Genomic DNA, 20,627 nt, shown 5'->3' on the forward strand with positions numbered 1-20,627 from the left:
AAGGGGAAAGGGAAGAGGGAAAACTTTCACACGCAGTAAAAACTAATCAAAAAAGACGTGAAGAGGAGAAAAACAACGAGAGGTACTTATCTTTTACTCTATCCACGCTGGCGTCGTCGATGCTGTAACCGATGGGTGTCTACGCTTGGGGAGAGGTAGCAAGTAACGTACGACCATTCGCTGGGACGCGTAGATGTGTGGTTGATCTCCGCTGTCCACGCTATACGCACACCACAGACGATGATCGCACTGATGAACTCTGCACTGCACACAGGTAGCACACGGGACGGGGTGCGAGCTGCCTTCGATGATACACGTGATCAAAAAAGGACGGTCTGGTTCCTGGTTGGTCTCTCACTGCCTGCCACCAACCAACACGATGGTGACCACTGTCGGCGTGGAGAGCGCACCGCTGTGCACGCTATATGCACACCACAAACGATGATCACTCAGGTAGCACACGGGACGAGGTGCAAGCTGTCTTCTACGATACACGTGATCGGAAAATAACCACGCAATGGCGAAAACGTTCAATACTTTTGCGCAAAACTCGATTAAACGGCAACACAATGGCTTCGCCAAAAGTGTTCCGCTTCCAAGCCGAACTGAGGCTCTTCACTGCACTAAAAACACTTTGCAATAGGCGTCGAAATACCAAAGATTTGGAAAAACGGGGGTGAACCCGGACACACGAGAACTATCGACTGTCTCGCACGGTAGCTCAACAAGGAATGAATATTTGTGTGTTGTAGTAGTTAGATTTAAGATATATCTTGATGTTAAAACATTCAAAAAGATTTTAAAAGTGAGAGTAATCAAAATTTTACGTATGGCCAAATAGGGAACCACTATGGCCATAACTGGTACACTTTCCCTAGTTCTCTGCATCTTCGTTAAATAGGTGTTCAATCAATCATCCTTCCCCATTCCCCAGCTTTCGCAACGACGTGGCCAGGACATCTCACGACTATTGGAGGATTCGTCAATCTAGTCAAAAAGTTAGATGTTATTCCCAAATTTCAGACTTTGGTCATATCAATTTATTGCTGTTTATTATATTTATTGATTTACTATATTTGTCGCATTTTTCGCCATTATCTTTCCAGTGTACGTTAGCGACGACGACGATGATTATTTTGATGATCGCAGAGAGTGATGATTATTTTGATGATAAGAAACGTCAAGCGAGGCATGATGATGTCTTCGCAAATAGTGATGAACGATGTTTTGTTCGAAGTTCTTTGAAGGCAGCTGAGTTTCTCCTCAAGGTTTCTCCGTTGCAGTTGCATTCGTAGGTCGCATTCACATCTAAATTCAACATTAAACATGAATCTGAAAGCTGACCTTCAGATAAAGCTAGAGAAAACGATTCAGGTATGTGTAGAATAAGCATTCCGAAGTAATAAGCAAACGCACTGGAGATTGTGTAATTTTCTGTAATCGTTCAAGGAAGTTTCACCTTTGAGCTGCAGTGCCAACGGTGTCTCGAGAAAGAACCTTATTCAAAAATTACACATCTCCGAAACATCTAGCAAATGATAGTTTAGACTCTAACCCTTTTAGTGCTGGAACGGAAAATGAACCATCCAGAATATGTATACCAAAGTTTGGATTGCCGATTTCGGGTAAACCCCTAACTTTCACTTTCAAGCAGTAAAAACGGGAGAGTAAGCTTTAATTTGGTGATTACTTTCGAGCATAGTTTCTCAAACTGTGGGTTACAATTTATCTAAGTTATCTAACATTAGCCTTTCTTTGTTCTGTGGTAGAAGGCGATTACTGTGCTGCTCATATACGAGCTATTTTGTGAAGAAAAAGCTTTCATTCTTGGTCACAATAGATCTTGCTTTGGCTTGACGAGTTAGAAAACGATTTGTACTTATTTGAAGAATGAATTTATACTTATTTGAAGTTTATAAAATTGAAATTGAACTTGAACCTAAGTAGGAAATAACTTCAGAAATACTGAAATACTTACGATTTTTGCATTTCAAACGATTTCAAAATTTTAGGAAAGTTTGAGCTGTCGGTCATATCACTTCTAACATATTCTGTTAGAATTGTTTCAGAAATTGTCGTCCTACGCACTGTAAACAAAAACATGGAAATCCACAACCAAACCACTGTTAGTCATTATTGCAATTGGAACTAAGATTGGACAATGTAAATATAGAACGTGGATTAGATTTTATGCATTAAATTAAAGAATTTATAGAAAGAAAACCACCCAACAAAAACAACATAACATGATAAGTGTGTAATAATTCTCATGAAATAATATTTCTGAATCAATTAATTCTAATTTTGTAAAAAAAATGGAAAATATCAGGTAGAATTGTCCAATTACGAAAAGTAATATCATGCCAGTTTCCGCACTATGTAACATCAAAATTAATCATGTTTCATATTTTTCTCGGAAAACTATCGGAATATAGTATCATTGAGCTTTAAACATATTGCAATCTGATAGAATTATTATACCTTTTTATACCTCTAATTTTTAATCCACCACAGACCTAACACAAACGCATTTAAGATTATTTTGTGAAATATTTATATTTAAAGGTATACATTGGAGTTGTTTATTTTTGTATTTCCAATTTGAAACCATCCAAAATTTGAAGGCATTTGTATTAACCCTTATTATTAGGCCTGAATAATAAGAAAAAAATCTCACCGTTCAGCGAATATTCACCGGATTTCAATTATTTTGTGTCAGTATACTCGACACATATTTTGTTTCTAAAAGTGGCGAAAGAATCTCGGCAAAGTTCCTGTGGCCGGATTTATTCCGAAGGGTCACTAAGTCAGGTCGGGTGAAAAGGGAGATGTTCTGTCATGTCCCTGGAGGTAGGAAAATTTCAAGTTACAGATAGTTTTCGGAATCGATCATAATGTGGCCACTATATTGAAGAATTTCGAGACAAACGCATGGGTGCGAACCTTTTGAGAAACGATTTATTTGGATAACCATGCTTTCTGTATATGATTGTTCCTACATATGACCATTTCCGGGTCACCAGGACGCCTATAATGACCAATTTGTATTTAAACATCTGTACCAAGCTTGTAGAAACGCATTTTTGTGAAGCCCATATGATGTAAACCAAAGGCGTAACCTGTAGTGGTGGTATCACCTTTTGGCATTTTTTGCTTAAAGCCGCGTCACAATTTATATGGCATAGACGCAATAATATCTCGGATGTGATCCAACAGACATTCTGCGTCATTGATAGAATTGATGCCCATTTCAAATAATTAATCTATTCGAAGTGCATATTTATACTATTGGTGACGATCAGTTTGCCTTTTGTTAACCAGAATGATCCGTACCCACTCTTACTATTAGCTAGCTAGACACATCGTTATCATATACGACGTAAATCATATAGAAATAAGTGGCGACAATCTTATTTTAATATGGTTTTTACATTGCCATAATAAGAAATACCTCTTTTGTAACAACGGTATAAATAATCTAATTTCAGCTTCATTTTCGCAAAATTTACCAGTAGAGAAAGTAGGCGTTGTGAAGCATTGCTTCTGCCACCGAAAAGTGAATCTTGTAAAAGACTATAAGGCGGCATCCACAAATTACGTAACGCTCTAGGGGGAGGGTGGGAGTAGGCTCAAGCGTTACGGCTCATACAAAAATTTGAAATTTTTCATACAAAAAGCGTTACGGAGGGGGGGGGGGAGGGGGTCAAAAATTTCCAATTTTAGCGTTACGTAATAAATGGACGCCGCCTAATAGAAGCCTAAGGTAACTTTACTCTTAAATATTCACTATGGAAAGTAAGACGCTGAGATCGATCATTAGGCTACACTTGCTAGTTTCGGGAAATTGTTGAACAGACAAGGAAAGTGACTTTTTTCTTTAAGGATAAATGGACTTTTTTCTTTAAGGATGAACGTAATGACCAATAAATACTTTTAGCAACAAAAAATGAACAGGCTGTTTGGGCACGTCAGGAGTTAATCATCAATGTTAACTTCCTTTTCCCGAACAGCCTAGATAGCCGTGTAGTGTCGGTAGCGGTTGTTTCAATTGGCTAAGAATTAACACTACGGACTGCCTGTTCCGGTGGTAAAAGGCCATCTCACAGGTGACCCCTAATTCATGTCGCTTTAAGCTTACCGTGCCTAAGAATGAATGGTTAGGGGGGTCTAAAAAAACCTAACCGCAAACGGAGCCTGTGGAGTACCAGGGCGCCCTCTACAGTACTGTGCCCCTCTTGTGCTACCCGGAGCAATGGTGCAGGTGACCTTGTGTTTCTCCGAGACAATCGGCTTCCCTTCTTCAGTCTCAAACCTGAGGCTAAATAAGGGTGGGATTATAAGGATGTTGTAAATTAGTTTAAATTTTTCACCCTTATGGCTTCGCATTATGCGTTTTTTTTTTGTTGGGGCAGCAGGGACGAAAGTCCAGGGGCTTAACGGACCCCCCCCCCCCCCCCCCCCCCCGGACCTCTGCGAGTTGGGGAGTTGCCCAGGATGTGGTGAAGTTCGCAGTGGGCTCTGATGAACCTTCATAAAAACCACAAAAATCCGAATGCAACTCTGTCACAGCGACCGGTGCCGCTTAAAGTACCCTAGCCCAAACTAACAGGAGTGCCAACCGGCACATCAGGATTGATGCCAGTGAGATCCTGATTATGGCATACTGGTCGCGATACAAACGGACAAGGCATGGAATTACGAGAAGGAGTGCTTCAAGCACATTGGGACAAACGCCAGTACGGCCCCAATTATGTATACTGGCAGCGCACGACAAAGGACAAGTAACGGTATATGTACTGGATAATATGCTTTGAGGCTGACAGCGGCGACATTCTACTCCCTTAGTAGGGTCGGGTGACACTGGCCCGAAACGGCGAGTGGGTTAATGGCGCAGGCTGCCCCCGTCCCGTAAAACCGTGGCAGGCCTTAGAGTACGTTCCAAATCCGTCGCCTGGTTGTTCCAACTGGGCGGGAGTAGGCTCAGATGCCATTACCTGACCTGCGCCGATCCGGCTCTGAACATAGTACCCCATAAAGGACTATGTCAACCCTAGCATGGCCTCCCTGCTTGCATAGATAACCATGGGATTATAAAGGCGACTATTCCAGCGGAGATGGATAGCGGCTCTTAGGGGGACCCATAAGAGATGATCAACCAAAACAAACAACTAGCGGAATGTGAAGGAGAGGCTTCTGGACCTATCAGTAACCGGCTAAGGTTCCCGCCAAGGAAGGAGGCGACCAACTTTATTGAAAACAGTGTGGGCAAAAGCCTAGATACTGTGACGACGGCAGGCACTGGCCGCTCCAGTGCAACATGTGTGGTGACCGATGGCCCGGGACTAATCGAGGCCATGGATCGCAATAGGGAGTACCTCCCTAAAATGCAGGTAGCTGCTGAGCAACTTGATGTCATCATCGAGTATGTTAAGAGCAAAACAAATATCAGCAAAGACTTGAAAACAAGTCTACTGAAATTGCGACAATCAGTCCTAGCTGCAAAGCAGGACTACGAGAAAGCCAAGGAACAACTTGGCAAGGTAGAAGGCCAAAAAGACACTAGGTCGTGTCAGACCGAAGTGTTTTCCTTCACAGGCAACGCGAATATATCTGATGATATTATTCGATACGCGATGCGGAAGAGGGAAGCTTCCGGGGATGAATACGTGGCGAAAAGACGTATGGTTGCTAAGGGAAAAGTAACCTACGCGGCCGTCCTCCAGAGCGGAAAAGCTGGCACGAGCCAAGCCCCGCGATCAAGAGGACATGGCAACAAAGGAGAGGCCAACACCAAGCCTAAGGCCAAGAAAGCCAAGAAAAAGGAGCCACGGGTTAACCGGAACCAGGCAGTGCATCCACAGGAACCACGGGCGCAAGGCAACAGCAACCCGTGGATACGAGTTGGAAATAAGAAAAAACAGAGTAAACCGAAAACGGAGCCCAAGGAGAGCGCTAAACCGAAAACAGCGAAACGTAGGAATTTAGGCGAAGCCCTCTTTATCAAAACGGAGGAAGCAAAATACGCCGAGGTTCTGAAGGCGATGCGAAGCACAGAGAAGCTATCGCCATTGGGCGCAGACGTGCGAAGCATAAGGCGAAGTAGGATTGGTGAAATGATCCTAGTCTTAAAGAAGGACGCCAAGGAAAAGGGTGCAGTCTATAAGCAACTGGCACAAGAAGTACTTGGTGACGAGGTTGATGTAAGATCCCTTACTGCTGAAGCGACTCTCCAGTGTAAAAATCTGGATGAGGTCACCGATGCAGCGGAGGTCTCGGCTGCCCTCAAAGAGCAGTGTGACATCGACTTGGGCTTACTCAAGGTAGGCTGGTCGGTTTGCCGGCTGAGCATACAACAGCCTCCTGAAGTTTGCTTCAAGTGTTTCGGAAAGGGCCATAAGTCGTGGAATTGCAATGGTCCCGACAGAAGTAAGATGTGCAGAAAATGCGGCGCTGAAGGCCATAGGGCAAGCGATTGTAAGCAAATCGCTAAGTGCCTAATATGTGTCGACAGAGCAGACAACGGACACTTAACGGGCGGACCCAAATGTCCGGGCACAAGCGGAGTATCAAAGCAGCCAAAACGGAAGTAACACAGTTAAATTTAAACCACTGTGATGCAGCCCAGCAGCTGCTTTGGCAGTCAGTCTCGGAAACCAAGACTGACGTGGTGTTATTATCGGACCCATACCGCATACCAGCCAACAACGGGAACTGGATGGCGGATAGGTCTCAACAGCTAGCAGCTATAGGGACGACAGGACGATACCCAATCCAAGAAGTAGTCTCTAGCTCAAATGACGGTTTTGCGATAGCAAAAATCAACGGCGTGTTCTATTGCAGTTGTTACGCGCCCCCAAGGTGGTCGATTGAGGAATTCTCCCACATGGTTGACAGGATGATTGCCGAACTAGCTAATCGGCAGCCAGTAGTGATAGCTGGCGACTTTAATGCATGGGCAGTGGAGTGGGGTAGCCGCTGCACCAATCAAAGAGGCCAGCTATTGTTGGAATCCCTGGCCGCATTAAATGTAGAGCTGGCAAATGTGGGCACAGTGAGTACCTTCCGCAGAAATGGTGCAGAATCGATCATCGACGTGACGTTTTGTAGTCCTAACCTTTTAGATACCATGAACTGGCGCGTTGATGACGGTTATACTCATAGCGATCATCAATCGATTCGCTATAGTATAATACCAGGCGGGCGGAAGGCAGCGCGATGTAACTCGACCCAAGCCCGAGGATGGAAAACAGCGCGCTTCGACGGCGAAGTATTCACTGAAGCCCTGAGGCGCGAACGAAACACTCTGGACCTAAACGGTGAAGAGCTAGTTGCTGTGATATCACGAGCGTGTGATGCTTCCATGCCGAGAAAAGCCCCTCCTAGAGAGAACAGGCCGCCGATGTATTGGTGGTGCGAATCAATTGCAAATCTTCGAGCAATCTGCCTTCGGGCTAGACGAAGAATGCAACGCGCACGCACAGAAGCACAAAGAGAGGAACGCGGTGCAGCATTCAGAGAGGCAAAGTTGGCTCTCAAAAAGGAAGTCAAGAGTCGAAAACGGGCATGCTTTGAAAGTCTATGCGAGAGTGCCAATTCTAGTCCATGGGGTGACGCCTACAGAGTGGTAATGGCTAAGACCAAAGGAGCCATTGCGCCCCAAGAGAAATCGCCCGAGTTGCTGCGATCGATAATCGATGTACTCTTCCCGCACCATCCCATAAGCCCATGGCCCCCAGCGCCGTATGCGGCAGATGAAGGAGAAGAAGTGGCGAGAGTGACGAACGAAGAGCTGGCAGAAGTCGTGAAATCATTCGCGTCAAACAAGGCACCGGGACCCGATGGTATCCCGAATGTTGCCTTAAAAGCGGCAGTGAACGTGGATCCAGACATGTTCAGAACCACGATGCAACGCTGCATTGATCAAGGAATCTTCCCGGATGTATGGAAGCGACAGAAATTGGTGCTACTACCAAAGGCGGGGAAACCACCAGGTGACCCGTCGGCGTATAGACCTATCTGTCTACTAGATACGACGGGCAAGTTATTGGAGAGGTTGATTCTCAACAGACTAGTACCGTATACGGAGAGTGCGGACGGCCTGTCCAACAACCAGTTTGGATTCAGAAAAGGTAAATCTACTCTGGACGCCATCCAGTCGGTCGTTCAGACAGCTGAGGTGGCAATCGAGCATAAAAGGAGCGGCATCCGTTACTGCGCGGTTGTCACTCTGGACGTGAAGAATGCGTTCAATAGCGCAAGCTGGGAAGCAATAGCACACGCGCTTCACCGCCTCAAGGTACCGGTGCAGTTGTGTAAGCTTCTAGAAAGCTATTTTGATGGTAGGATTCTACTGTATGACACAGAGGAGGGGCAGAAAAGCGTTCGAATTACCGCGGGAGTACCTCAAGGTTCAATCCTGGGCCCACTGTTATGGAATGCGATGTACGATGACGTACTGAGGCTGCCCCTTCCGACGGGTGTTAAGATTGTTGGCTTCGCCGACGATATCACCCTAGTGGTCTATGGTGAATCGATGGAGGAAGTAGAGTTGACAGCAGCGCACTCTATTTCCCTGGTTGAGAAATGGATGAAGTCTAGGAAACTAGTACTGGCCCGTCACAAGACTGAAGTGGTGGTGGTCAACAACCGCAAGTCCGAGCAACGGGCGCTTATCTCGGTAGGTGATTGCACCATAGAGTCCAAGCGATCCCTTAGGCATCTTGGGGTAATGATCGATGACAAGCTGAGCTTCGCTAGCCACGTTGAATATGCCTGTAAAAGGGCATCTACGGCTATAGCGGCGCTTTCGAGGATGATGTCTAACAGCTCTGCTGTAATTGCCAGCAAACGCAAGCTGCTGGCAAGCGTGGCGCTATCCATACTAAGGTATGGAGGACCAATCTGGTCAAAAGCGCTTAGAACGAGCAGAAACCTAAAGCGGTTGGAAAGCACGTACAGGATAATGTGCTTAAGAGTAGCAAGTGCATACCGGACGGTATCTAAAGAGGCCGTGTGCATCATAGCCGGGATGACGCCCATCGGGCTCATCATCAAGGAAGATGTTCAATGCTTCAACCAAAGGGGTACCAGAGGAGTCCGCGACACGTGTAAAGAGGAAACGCTCAGAAGCTGGCAGCAGGAATGGGATAACCCCACTAAGGGTAGATGGACCCATCGGCTAATACCAAATGTGTCAGATTGGTATGGTAGAAGCCGTGGGGAAGTGAACTTCCACCTGACGCAGTTTCTGTCAGGACATGGTTGCTTTAGACAGTACCTGCATAGGTTCGGGCACTCAGAATCTCCTGCGTGCCCCAATTGTGCTGGTGTAGAGGAAACAGCGGAGCATGTCGTGTTCGATTGCCCCCGTTTCATTGTTGTGAGAGGTCACATGCTCACTACATGCGGAGGGGACACGTCCCCCGACAATATTATAGAGAGAATGTGTGCGGATGCCGAGTGCTGGAATGCAGTAACTACGGCTGTCACTCACATTATGTTAGAATTGCAGCGTCTATGGCGCGCCGACCAAGAGTTGGCTGCAGAGGATTAGCCCTGCCGAGGCTGGTCCCTTGTAACATTGTTTAAGTCGGCTAGGAGAAGCAGTTTTGCCTAGGCTACTTCTGCTACACGTGTTGTGCTATATGCACTGGTCCCTTCCCGAAGAAATACCGTAAGGTGGTTCCGGGGAGATGAGGGTCTGAGTCCAAGGGTCATGTCGATGCACTGTTCACCACTTGAGCAATTCTAAATGAATTGCTCAAGCACAGTGCATAGGCTGGTTTTAGCGGGTCGTCGTTGGTGCGTCATCCCCGCATTCCCTGAGTTATCTTCTCAGGGGATCTGTTTGCAGATTTCCCCCTTGTAAAAAACAAAAAAAAAAAAAGCAACAAAAAATGAAATTAACTAGAACTACTACTAAACATCCTAGTTTTGTTAAGACTTGACGACAATTGACATTAAGACTCTAAACTTACGTAAAAGATAGGAGTACTCAGAATAGCACTTAAATGACAAGATATTAAAAATCATTTCGACTAGACAGTATTAGTAATGACACTACTACAATACTATTTCAAACAAATTCTGATGGAGCTTCTGATTTTCACAATGCTTCTTTTTTTCAGAAGCAAGGGAATATGGGTATTTTTCAAAAAACTACCACGTCACAATACGAATAAAAAACAATGTTCAAATGGGCACCATAGCCTAGTCCGTCTGGTAGAGGGGAAACTTGGCAAAAGCCAGACCGAGGGTTCAGCCTTGACAAGTTAAGCTGTCAGGCAGCTCCAACTGAACACCATACAAAAAAAAAATTAAAATTATTGGCATTGCAAAAAAAAAGATTACTTGGCTTGTTCCAAAAAATAGCCCTTTTTTACCCGACTTGTCCCAGTGACCCATCAGAATAAATCCGGCCACAGGAATATTACCGAGACGCTCTGGCCACTTTTAGAAATAAGATATGTGAACGAGTATACTGAAAAAAATATTATTTGAATCCGTTAAGTAGCGGTGAGAGTTTTAGTATATTTGCTTTCACCCAGGCCTACACGAGTTAAAAGGATAAAATCCAGATATTGAAATATTGAAAATTCACGTTATTCAATCAGTCTGCTGTAAGCGCCTAAATATATTACTTCTCTTGTTTACGGAAATGTAACTAAGTAGCTTATTATGTCAAATTAGTTTATTTTGTTAAGTAGTAATACACATTTCACTAGTTCCATTCAAGATTTTTATCTTACTGTCAAGGTTGTGTATTATTCAGTTGGTATTTATAACTGACTTTGTTCTTTTCAATTCTAGCTATTAAAGCTTGCGTATGCCACATACAAACCTGAGGAAATATTTCTTTCCTTCAATGGAGGGAAAGATTGCACTGTTTTACTGGACATCATTATGAAAATGCTCCCTACAATAGTATCCTGTAATGACCTACAATGCGTCTACATGCAACCAAAGGAACCGTTTGAAGAAGTCGAAGAATTCATCGATCACTGCAGAAAACACTATGGCATAAAAATCCGAGCAATTAGAGGTAGTATCAAAAGTATATTGGAAAAAATATGTAGCGAAAATCGTGAAATCAAGGCGTGCCTCATGGGATCCCGAAGAACCGACCCATATTGCGGAAATCTAAAATTAATGCAGGTAGATACAATTTAGAACTATATTCCTCAAAAGTTAAAACCTAAGCATAATGGAACATCCTTTCTTTTTAGGAAACAGACCCAGGGTGGCCGAAGATGATGCGAATAAGTCCATTGTTGGATTGGAATTGTTCTGATATTTGGGAATACATTCTGCAAAACGAAGTACCCTACTGCAGTTTGTACGATAGAGGGTAATTACTATATTTTTTTTACAATGAAGACATGTGGTCTTAAGTTGTACGATCCATTATTGTCAATGCCGTTGCTCAACTTTCGGGATTCAGCGAAATTTCGACTTTAAAATAAGCTGGTTGAGGTTTCTTGGGGGTCATGCACAAATCACGTCACGCTCCTAGGAGGGGAGGGGGTCGAGCCAAGCGTGACAAGCCTTACAAAATTTTCGGAGGACTCATACAAAAAGTGTGACAAAAGGGGATGGGGGGGGGGGGCGAGTTGAAAAAGTTGAAATTTAGCGTGACATAATTTGTGTACCATCCCTTGCTTAAATTTAAAATATCTTCTAGACTTCTCTCGGTTATGATCCTCTCATTGGGCACAATTATATATTGCAGAATTGAACTGTTCTGTAACATTTCATTGGGCCTAGTAATAGGACCAAGATGACGTCTAGTCTGGCTGAACACTCTAACTATGGATAAATAATAAACACTCTAACTATGGATAATAATAATAATTAAAACTAATTAAGCAACTTAGAACAATGCCATAACAATCATAGCGACGCGACTATTCTAATGCGATCACATGTTCAGATCCTTGTATGATCGTTCATTCACACAAAATCTGTAATTTTTTTCATAAATGGTTGTAATCCATAAAAAATCCACCTTTATTTCCAGGTACACGTCAATCGGAGATAAAACCAACACTATTCCAAATCCGAATTTGAAGCGTACGGGAAAGGCAGGAGAACTGATTTATATACCGGCCTATCACTTGCACGATGCTGACAAGTTCGAACGAGCGGGAAGGTTGTAATGGCCGGAATAACCGGGTGGCATATGACCTTATGTTGGAAAATATCTGCGATACTGTAGTTTTATATGTTTAGACGTTTAGACTACATGACGCTAAGATTGGTGCTTATAATAAATTAAATGTTGATGAATTTTACGTGGAACGTAATAAATACATTCAAATCGGTCTACAATTATGTGTTTTTTTTATTCAATTTAAAAACAAATTCCATCAATTGGTGATAACATATTAAATCGTATAACGATAAATTATATTTTTGTAAAGTATAATATCTAGGTATTTTTTTTGACTACGCACACTGGGCCAGGAGCAGAATTTAGCCAGACAAAGCTTCTAGCGCTTTAGGAGTGCATTTTTTGGGGTTGGTCTTTGTCGTGATTTTTGGTCACCGGCTTCAGCGGTCGCGGAGGGACAGCAACGTGGTGCTGTGGATCAGCCATGATGGTGATTTTTTTCCAAAATGACTCTTTAGAATATTTAGAATATTTTTTTCACAAAATTTTAATACTATTGTATTTACTTGCACAGCTCATTTATTCTACAGTCTTAAAGGAGACTTGTCTTGAATTTATTTGTTCTTTAACCTTCCTAAGGTGTTCAAAAAAAGTTACGTTTAAGGTGTTCGGGTCATATTGACCCGGATTTGACATACGAATTTCGCAGCCGTTTTTTACCAGATATAAATGTTTTTTGTACTCAAAATTATCATCAAGGCTTATATTTTGTGAATCTGGCTAAAAATCTTAGTTTGGTTGGACTTGGCCGCTCAGAATCGGTGCCAAAGGGACCAAGGTTTTGCCATTTTTGCGAGAGCATTTATAAGAGCAAAATGCATTTGTTGTGAATTGTGAAACATGGTATTTTGTCTAAAATGCATTTAAAATGGTATCTAATCAACTGGTTAGTTGTTCAGGGCACTACTGGTTATCAAGTGGCCAAGGAGTCATTTCCGGAGGCCATTAAATGGTTCCCAGGGCATCCGGAGTAGTAGCCAATTTATGTTTTCGTTGGAACCAAGCCGTGTGGCATATCAAAATTTGCAGAATTTTATAACAAATTGATCCAAGACGTTGCTATCTGAGTATGACCACCTATTGGTTCCGTAACAGGTTCCGGTATTCCCGGGGAAGTGGTCAATTCATGCATTTGATGCAATCATATGCGACACATCAAACTTTTCAGAATTTTATACAGAGTTCATGAGATATTCAATTAGTTATCTAAGTCAATATTGGTCAACACAGTGGTTCCGTAACAGGTTCTGAGATTCCCGGAAAAGTGACTAATTCAAGCATTTGATAGAACTGAGCCGTGTGATATATCAACATTTTCAGAATGTCACAGAGAATTCATCAAAGATATATTCAGTTACCTATCTAAAGTAACATTGGCTACCTAGTGATTCCATGACAGGTTCCGGGATTGTGGAGAGTGGCCAATTCAAACATTTGATAGAACTGAGCTGAAACATCAAAGTTTGCAGGATTCAATAAAAAAATCATCAGAGATAATTTCAGTTACCTAAAGCAACATTGGCCTACGAGATTCCCGTATAAGTACCAAATTCGAAAAATTTGATAAATCTGAGCTGTGCAATATATCAAAATTATTTGAATTCCATACATAATTCATCTGCGATATCTTCAAGTATCAAAAGCAACATTGGTCACCTAGTGGTTCCGTAACATGTTCCGGGATTCCCGTATAAGTAGTCAATTCGTTAATTTGAAGGAACCATATCATGAGACTCATCAAACTTTTCAAATTCGTACAGAACCCATCAGGGATGTATTCAGTAATTTAAGGTAATAAAGGCCACTCAGTGATTCCGTAGCACGTTCCGTGTTTCCTGAATAAGTGCCCAATTCATTAGTTTGATACAACTGATCCGTGTGGCACATAAAAAAATACAGAATTCCACAGAGATCCGAGATATCGGTTCCATAACAGGTTCCGGGATTCCCGAAAATGTGGCTAATTCAAACATATGAAAGAACTGAAAGAACATATGAGATAAATCTTCAGTTATGTAAAGTTCCGCGAGTTAAAAAAAAATGGAAAATTTCTATAATTGATGGAATCGAGCCTCGTGGCACAACATATCTTTTGAATTGTTTTGAGCACCCATTAAAAATGTCTGCGATTATCTCAAATAAAATTGTTAACCAACTAGCCTCGTAACAATTTCCAGGAGTCGCGAATGAGTAATCAATTCAAATGTTTAACGGGACTGAGTGTGGCTCATCATTATTTGTGATTTCATAGATTATTTATCAAGGATGTCTTCAGTTATCAAAAAAAAAAAAAAAAATGTTGGGCACTCAGTGGTGTATTAAGCCAAAAATTTATAGAGAATTAATCAGAGATGTCTACAGTTATCTAAGGTAACATTTGTCACTTAGTGGTTAGAGTATTGGATAAATGACCACTTCAAACATTTGATGGAACCTAACCGTACGGCTCATAAAACCTTTCAAAATTTTATAGAATAAGAGAGATGTGTTCAGTAACCATGAGTAATTTTGGCTACCTAGTGATTCCGTAACAGGTTCTAGGAGTTACGGACTAGTGGTCAATTGAAATAAATTTGACACATCAACATTTATTGAATTTCATGAATAATTTATCGCAGATACTTCGAAGTGCAAAAAATAAATTTATGGTGTACTAACCTGCTCAGAGAACCACAGAACAAAATCTATTTTGCTGTAAAATTCTCCAATGTATTGCCATTTCAGAGATTACTCTCCGTTTTATGGTTTAAAAGAAAACAACTACAGCTGTTTTTCATGGTTTCGTGTAGTAGCAGCATACTTTGATCAGAATGTTTTATTCAATGATAGAATGATTCTCAAGCCTGCGGTAGAACTCTGAGGCTACCGTAGGAAAGAAAGTTCTCAAAATATCCGCAATATGATAGTCCTTACGGCTTGGCTTATAAGTGAATATTTCAGATGATTTCACTTATTTATTATCTGCTTAGTTCTCCATGTAAGATTATGTAAGATTTTATAGTTGATGAGTTTGTTCTGTCAAAAATATAAAAATTGATCGCATTTTTATTCACGTGTTTCCAAATCGATAACAACTTGTCATAAGGGCGTATTTAACTACTTTGAAAACAACATCTTCCATCAAGACAGGTGATCGCATTTGATGGGAGACAGTCATGTCCATTTTGATATTGATTTTAGCATATACACCAAATGTTGTATGAGACAACGGTAGATATTTATGACAGCATCTCAAAAGAAAAATCCATCGACTATTTGTATTGACCTTTTTGGTCAATGATGCCCAAGATAACTATAGATATTTTTGATATATTATAAGGTACCCTGGGGCAAGTGAAAATCCGGGATAAGTGGGGCGTTCCGTCATAGCTTTCTTAGACAAAATTTTTCATTGGGGTATTCTTCTATAAAGTTGAATGTATTAAGTACAAACAATATTGTTATTTTTATTACCATGTGGTTCATATAACAGTTGTCAATTCAGCGTCATTTTCAACTTGCATGATAAATTGTGACACGTTTTACATCTCAGTGATGCATTTTAAACTGAACGCGAGCCAAAGGTGAACTGAATGCGTTCTAATTTTGCACGAGGACCTAGTAGACGTTGAACTCTCGTGCATGGTTCTGCACCTGCTCATGAACATTGAGTTCACATCGAAATGCACATTGAAGTTAAAAACACGAAAAACACCACATCATAACATATTGAAATCCAATCGTTACAAATATATGGCACCTCGAATGTTTCCTAACATCTTTGCAAAACTTTGAAACATTGAAATAAGTCGTGTGTCTGCCATGACGACAGTTTTCATTTCGCGTTAAATTTTCAGCTCGCACGGGTCCAAATTTTTGAACTGCTCAATGTTCAAGTCTACTTGATCTCTCGTTCAAAGGTTTGAACTGGAACGCAAACTGAACGCGTTCAAATGCAACACTGTTACATCTTGCATTGACTCGCAAAAAATAAATGTGTTCTAAATTGAATTACCATCAGTTAGCTACAGTTTTAAGTATTATTACAAGCTGCTAACGATATACCGGTATTTTGGTTTCGTCTGATATGAAATTTTCGATGGTTTAACTTACCCCAAAATATCTTTGTACCCGGGGTAAGTGGGACATATCAAAACAAAAACGAGAATCAAAATTTTTCCTATACGTTTCAAACATTTTCCTAGAGAGTAGCACTAAAACATTCAAGCAAATGATTTATAGCAAAAAAGATCAATCTCAAATTACGTAATTGCATAAAAGGGAGAAAAAAAAGTATTTTTTTATGATTTATTTTTATTTTTGAAATACGAATTAAAAGTTGAACAAAGACAGAGATGAAATTTGAAATGCATCATGAGAATGATTACTTTTCTATTTTAATTTAACTTTATTTGTTATTTCTACCAAATTTAGTAGTAACGGAAAATTTCATCCCATTAAAAGGTTTTCTGCCATGCATATCAATAATAACAGAACATATTTATAAGGTACCGTGGGGCAAGTGGGTAATGGAATTCGCATAGTTGAGATTCTTCAAATTCTAGAGACTTTAAATTAAAACAAATGAGGTCGTGTATATTTTTTAGCTTGACTCCTACCAAATATAAGCAGCATGCTGAAATTAATTTTTATGAAAAATTGAAGAAAAAAATACAGAAAAAGTTTTTTGAAAAATGTCTCTTTACTTTTCACTAGCCCCAAAAGTGGGGCAAGTGAAAAGTTTATTGTATTGAACAATAAATTCAAAAACAAACAGTTATATTCACGATTTCTATTAGCTTTAACATTTGTTAAGGCTTCCCTATGAACAATAACATAAGTAAAATGTAAACAAAGAAAATGTTATTCTTTTCACTTGAATTTTCTTCTGTTCAGTTATGTTAGTTGAAATGATTCGACAACATTATAACTGCAACATTTCCAATGTTAGTTCTTACATTATAGGACAGCAATTGCATTTCTGCTCTGTAGAATTTCCACCGCTCGTTATTTGTTTTTGAGAAAGTCGGATATGACGTCGGATAACTCTTCGGGAGAAATCAAACGGAATCCTTCAATTACGTATTTAGAATCTTTTTTATGTGGATAGATCTAAACCCCATTTTTATGTTTTGAACTAGCTTTACATAGACATTCCACGAGATTTCCGTGTGTTCTCTAATATTGCAACTGTTCAGTCAACGCCTTCCTTTTAATTGACTGCCCGAAGTAGACATATTAATATTGTAATGTTTGGCAACATCTTTGAGAGAAGTTTCATGATTTCTAATAGCTTTTAACACTTGAGTGTAGTGTTTTTTGAATTATCAGCACGTTATGTTTTTCTATGATAATTGCGAACCATGTTTACTTATGGCTACTTAAAGAGAAAACACAAATTCAATCTCTAATGATAAACTTTTCACTTGCCCCACCTGATAAGAAAATTGACGGTGTTTAAATTTAGTTATTTTTAGATCTACGTCGAATTAATTCTAAAACTTTTTTTATTGCAGTTTGAAACTGTCACAGAGGACAACTAAGAAGTGGTACAGGAACTTATTTTCCGCAACTTTTTTCCACTGAAAATATTAAAATAAGATTGTACGCCGCCAACTTGTTACGGAGTAACATCTCTTACCTATCGTAATGTTCTCAATGGCCTCAAAGGTTTACGCATGAGCTTTAAACGTTAATTCACATATTCAGTAAAATATATCAATTGTTTTCACTTACCCCATTTACCCACTTGCCCCGCGGTACCTTAATTTGATTATCTATTATTGTAAGTTTTTGTGCTACTTTTTATTCAATACCTTATAAACAATATAATTTTAATATGATTTAGTCCTCTTTGCGCTTTTTCTTCCTAAAGCGTTACGTATTTTATGGTTGATCCCTTATGTACATCAAAAATTTACTCAAAATTAAAAATCTATGATTTATCAATCCTATTATTGTAATGGTTGACTTACTAATGTGGATTAACGCATGAAACTGGATGTGCCCCGTTTAACGAGATAACTGCGTCTAGTGGCTCATTCTAAAACTTTCTTTAAGGTTTCCACAATTTCGAAATTATTCGATCAATTTCATGCACACACCAGCAAATATGTTGCCAAAATGTGATTGTGTTGTTGGATTTGAAAAATATTGACATTTGAAAATTGTATTGAACGATTTGTTTGAACTATCGTTTTTTTTAGGTCCTGGGGTACCTAGGAATTCCAACAATTTTGATAATCCGCACGGCCCAGCTCTATGAAATATTTGGATTGATCACTTTTTCGGGAATCGCGGGAACCCTGTGGCCTGTTTCGAAAGCACTAGGCCAATGTTCCTTTAGGGAACTAAGGATTTATCTGAACATGAATCAAAATTATTTTCCAAACATTTAGAATAAATTACAATTGCAGATATTTTTCTCAGCAGGCATTATTGATTCATATTGTCTTTGCATATATAACCTATGCAATCGCTCTGTGTGTAGAAATAAAATGTTCAGCATGTAACATCATCGTTGAGACTTGCAAAGCACGTCATATATGAGCTGCATATAATATGCAATGAGCTTTTCCGTACTGAGGTGAATGTTATATGAGAATCCAATAGTGTTTTGTTTCCTTTTGGCGTCGTGTCTGATTCATGTAGTGCGAGTGCGAGAAGATATACGTGTTCAATCGAGGATGAATTACCAATTGGTGAGCTCGTTTCATGCTTATAATAACGCATTTATCGTTGGAACATACCATTTGTGTAATTTTCAAACAAACTATGGACGGTTCGTCACTTCAAGTGTCGGCATTAACCCTTATTTTTGTTTTATATAATTTTATTATACATAGCTTTTTTCTCTTTTATTACTAAAAATAACCTTTGAATAGTTCAATATTTTCAATGTCGACATATTTTTTAAAACTTCTACTAATATATTTTCACAGCGAGACAAAAATACACATTAATTTTAAGTAAAAATCGTATTTTTCCTCCCTATCCATGGATCGCATCACCGACCAAAGGTGACTCCCAGATCTTTTTCCTCCCTCACTAATAAACACCCTTCCCGTGGTGATTGTGGAAATGCAGAGGTATTCTTGGTCTCTAGAAGCAACAATCATTACACACTAACATTCCTTCCCTATCCTAACTGACCTTAAGGAGTTGTCCGGCGCCGTTATTTATCAGTAATATGAGAGCTGGTAAAATGTGCACTTCGAGGGTAAGTAGAAAGTGCCATCCCTTATTCATTTGGATCGATGAGCAATTCTTACCAGTTCCGATCAATCACGGAGTAGCAACCATTGGCATGTACAGACAGTCTATGCTATGCTATAAATTGAATCTCATTTTAGCGTGACGAAATTATGACCAAACAACCCTTGGCATACTCGGATCATTTTCATGAAAATGTTCGTTTGACAGCAGCCTGGCTGCTTGTTGATTTTCATTTCGCATCCCCCAGATTATAGGTAACAAAACTTGATAAATGCATTGTTTTAGTTTGTTCCTCATAAAATCATAAACAAATTTACCGGAGTGGAAATAGGAATATTCAAACGCAGTACCAAATAAATAATCAACAAACAATTGTACAAATTAGTGAAGAAATGGGCCGAGATATTTCTGGTAACTCGAAGTGAATAATTTACATAGTTTCAACAGAATGAACAGAATAATGGTGGCCCATTTCGCATGAACCAATTTCATATAAGATGGGTTTCCTATAGGTTGCAGAGCTACTTGGGCACTTTCATGATTCACTTTTTGACATGGGGGGGTTTCTCGGCCGAATTGTATGACAATTTGCAATAAGAAGTACTTCAATATGATTTTATTCCGAAGGAGTCTTCGTTGTTACCGTCCTATTTCTTCTTTGCCAGCATTACGTCCCCACTGGGACAGAGCCTGCTCCTCAGTTTAGTGTTCATAAGAACAATTCCCCATTTATTAACCTGAGAGCTTTCTTTGCCTCGTTATAATCAAATTTTCAAAAAATCTTTTGTAAACCTGGTCAAGCTACCATGATTATACATAATATGAGACCTTGTACGGGACAGAAAGAATTCTCATATTTACATTTTGGAAGCGAGGTGAAAAACATTTTGGAAAACGGGCTGATAAAATCGGGCCAGCTAAATAATTTTCTTTTATGTACGCCAAACGCCCATTATGCGAAACATCCCACCTCATAACACTTTTCTCGCCGTCAAAATAGAAATTATCGTAAAGTACCCATATTTCGTGCGCGCTCCTAATTTCGCTTACTGACATTTTAAACATGTTTTGCGAAATAAATTTTTGTTAGCTAGTGTTTTGAATAATTCTACTTCAGTCATGGTTACATAACATGCAATTATATAGCCCAATATATTCCAACAAATATGTGTAAAATGTCAGTGAGCAAAATTAGGAACGTGCGCGAAATATGGTAGCATAACGGTAAATAGTATTTCGGATCAATAAATTTTGAGATGGAAAA

General features: G+C 40.2%; 1 protein-coding gene across 2 annotated transcripts; it reads left to right on the forward strand.

Annotated features, from left to right (window-relative positions):
* The first annotated feature begins 1,145 nt into the window (after nucleotides 1-1,145).
* On the forward strand, nucleotides 1,146-12,327 carry LOC5574382 (FAD synthase). 2 transcript variants are annotated; one of them, XM_021844408.1, is made up of 5 exons: nucleotides 1,146-1,246; nucleotides 1,279-1,374; nucleotides 10,810-11,154; nucleotides 11,226-11,347; nucleotides 12,017-12,327. In XM_021844408.1, the coding sequence occupies exons 1-5, from the start codon at nucleotides 1,223-1,225 to the stop codon at nucleotides 12,153-12,155; spliced, it is 726 nt and encodes a 241-aa protein (XP_021700100.1). In that variant the 5' UTR covers nucleotides 1,146-1,222; the 3' UTR covers nucleotides 12,156-12,327. The 2 variants fall into 2 exon arrangements, with proteins under 2 accessions (XP_021700100.1, XP_001661422.1); XM_001661372.2 differs by having other exon boundaries at nucleotides 1,190-1,374; nucleotides 12,017-12,312.
* Nucleotides 12,328-20,627: the final 8,300 nt, after the last annotated feature.

Source organism: Aedes aegypti, chromosome 2 (genome assembly GCF_002204515.2).
Source record: "Aedes aegypti strain LVP_AGWG chromosome 2, AaegL5.0 Primary Assembly, whole genome shotgun sequence".
NCBI classification, from domain to species: Eukaryota; Metazoa; Arthropoda; class Insecta; order Diptera; family Culicidae; genus Aedes; species Aedes aegypti.

Coding starts and splice junctions, on each gene's coding strand:
- LOC5574382 (XM_021844408.1), top strand. CDS start 1,223: ATGTTTTGTTCGAAGTTCTTTGAA. Junction 1,247..1,278: donor TTTGTTCGAAGTTCTTTGAA/GGCAGCTGAGTT, acceptor AGGTTTCTCCGT/TGCAGTTGCATTCGTAGGTC. Junction 1,375..10,809: donor AGCTAGAGAAAACGATTCAG/GTATGTGTAGAA, acceptor TTTCAATTCTAG/CTATTAAAGCTTGCGTATGC.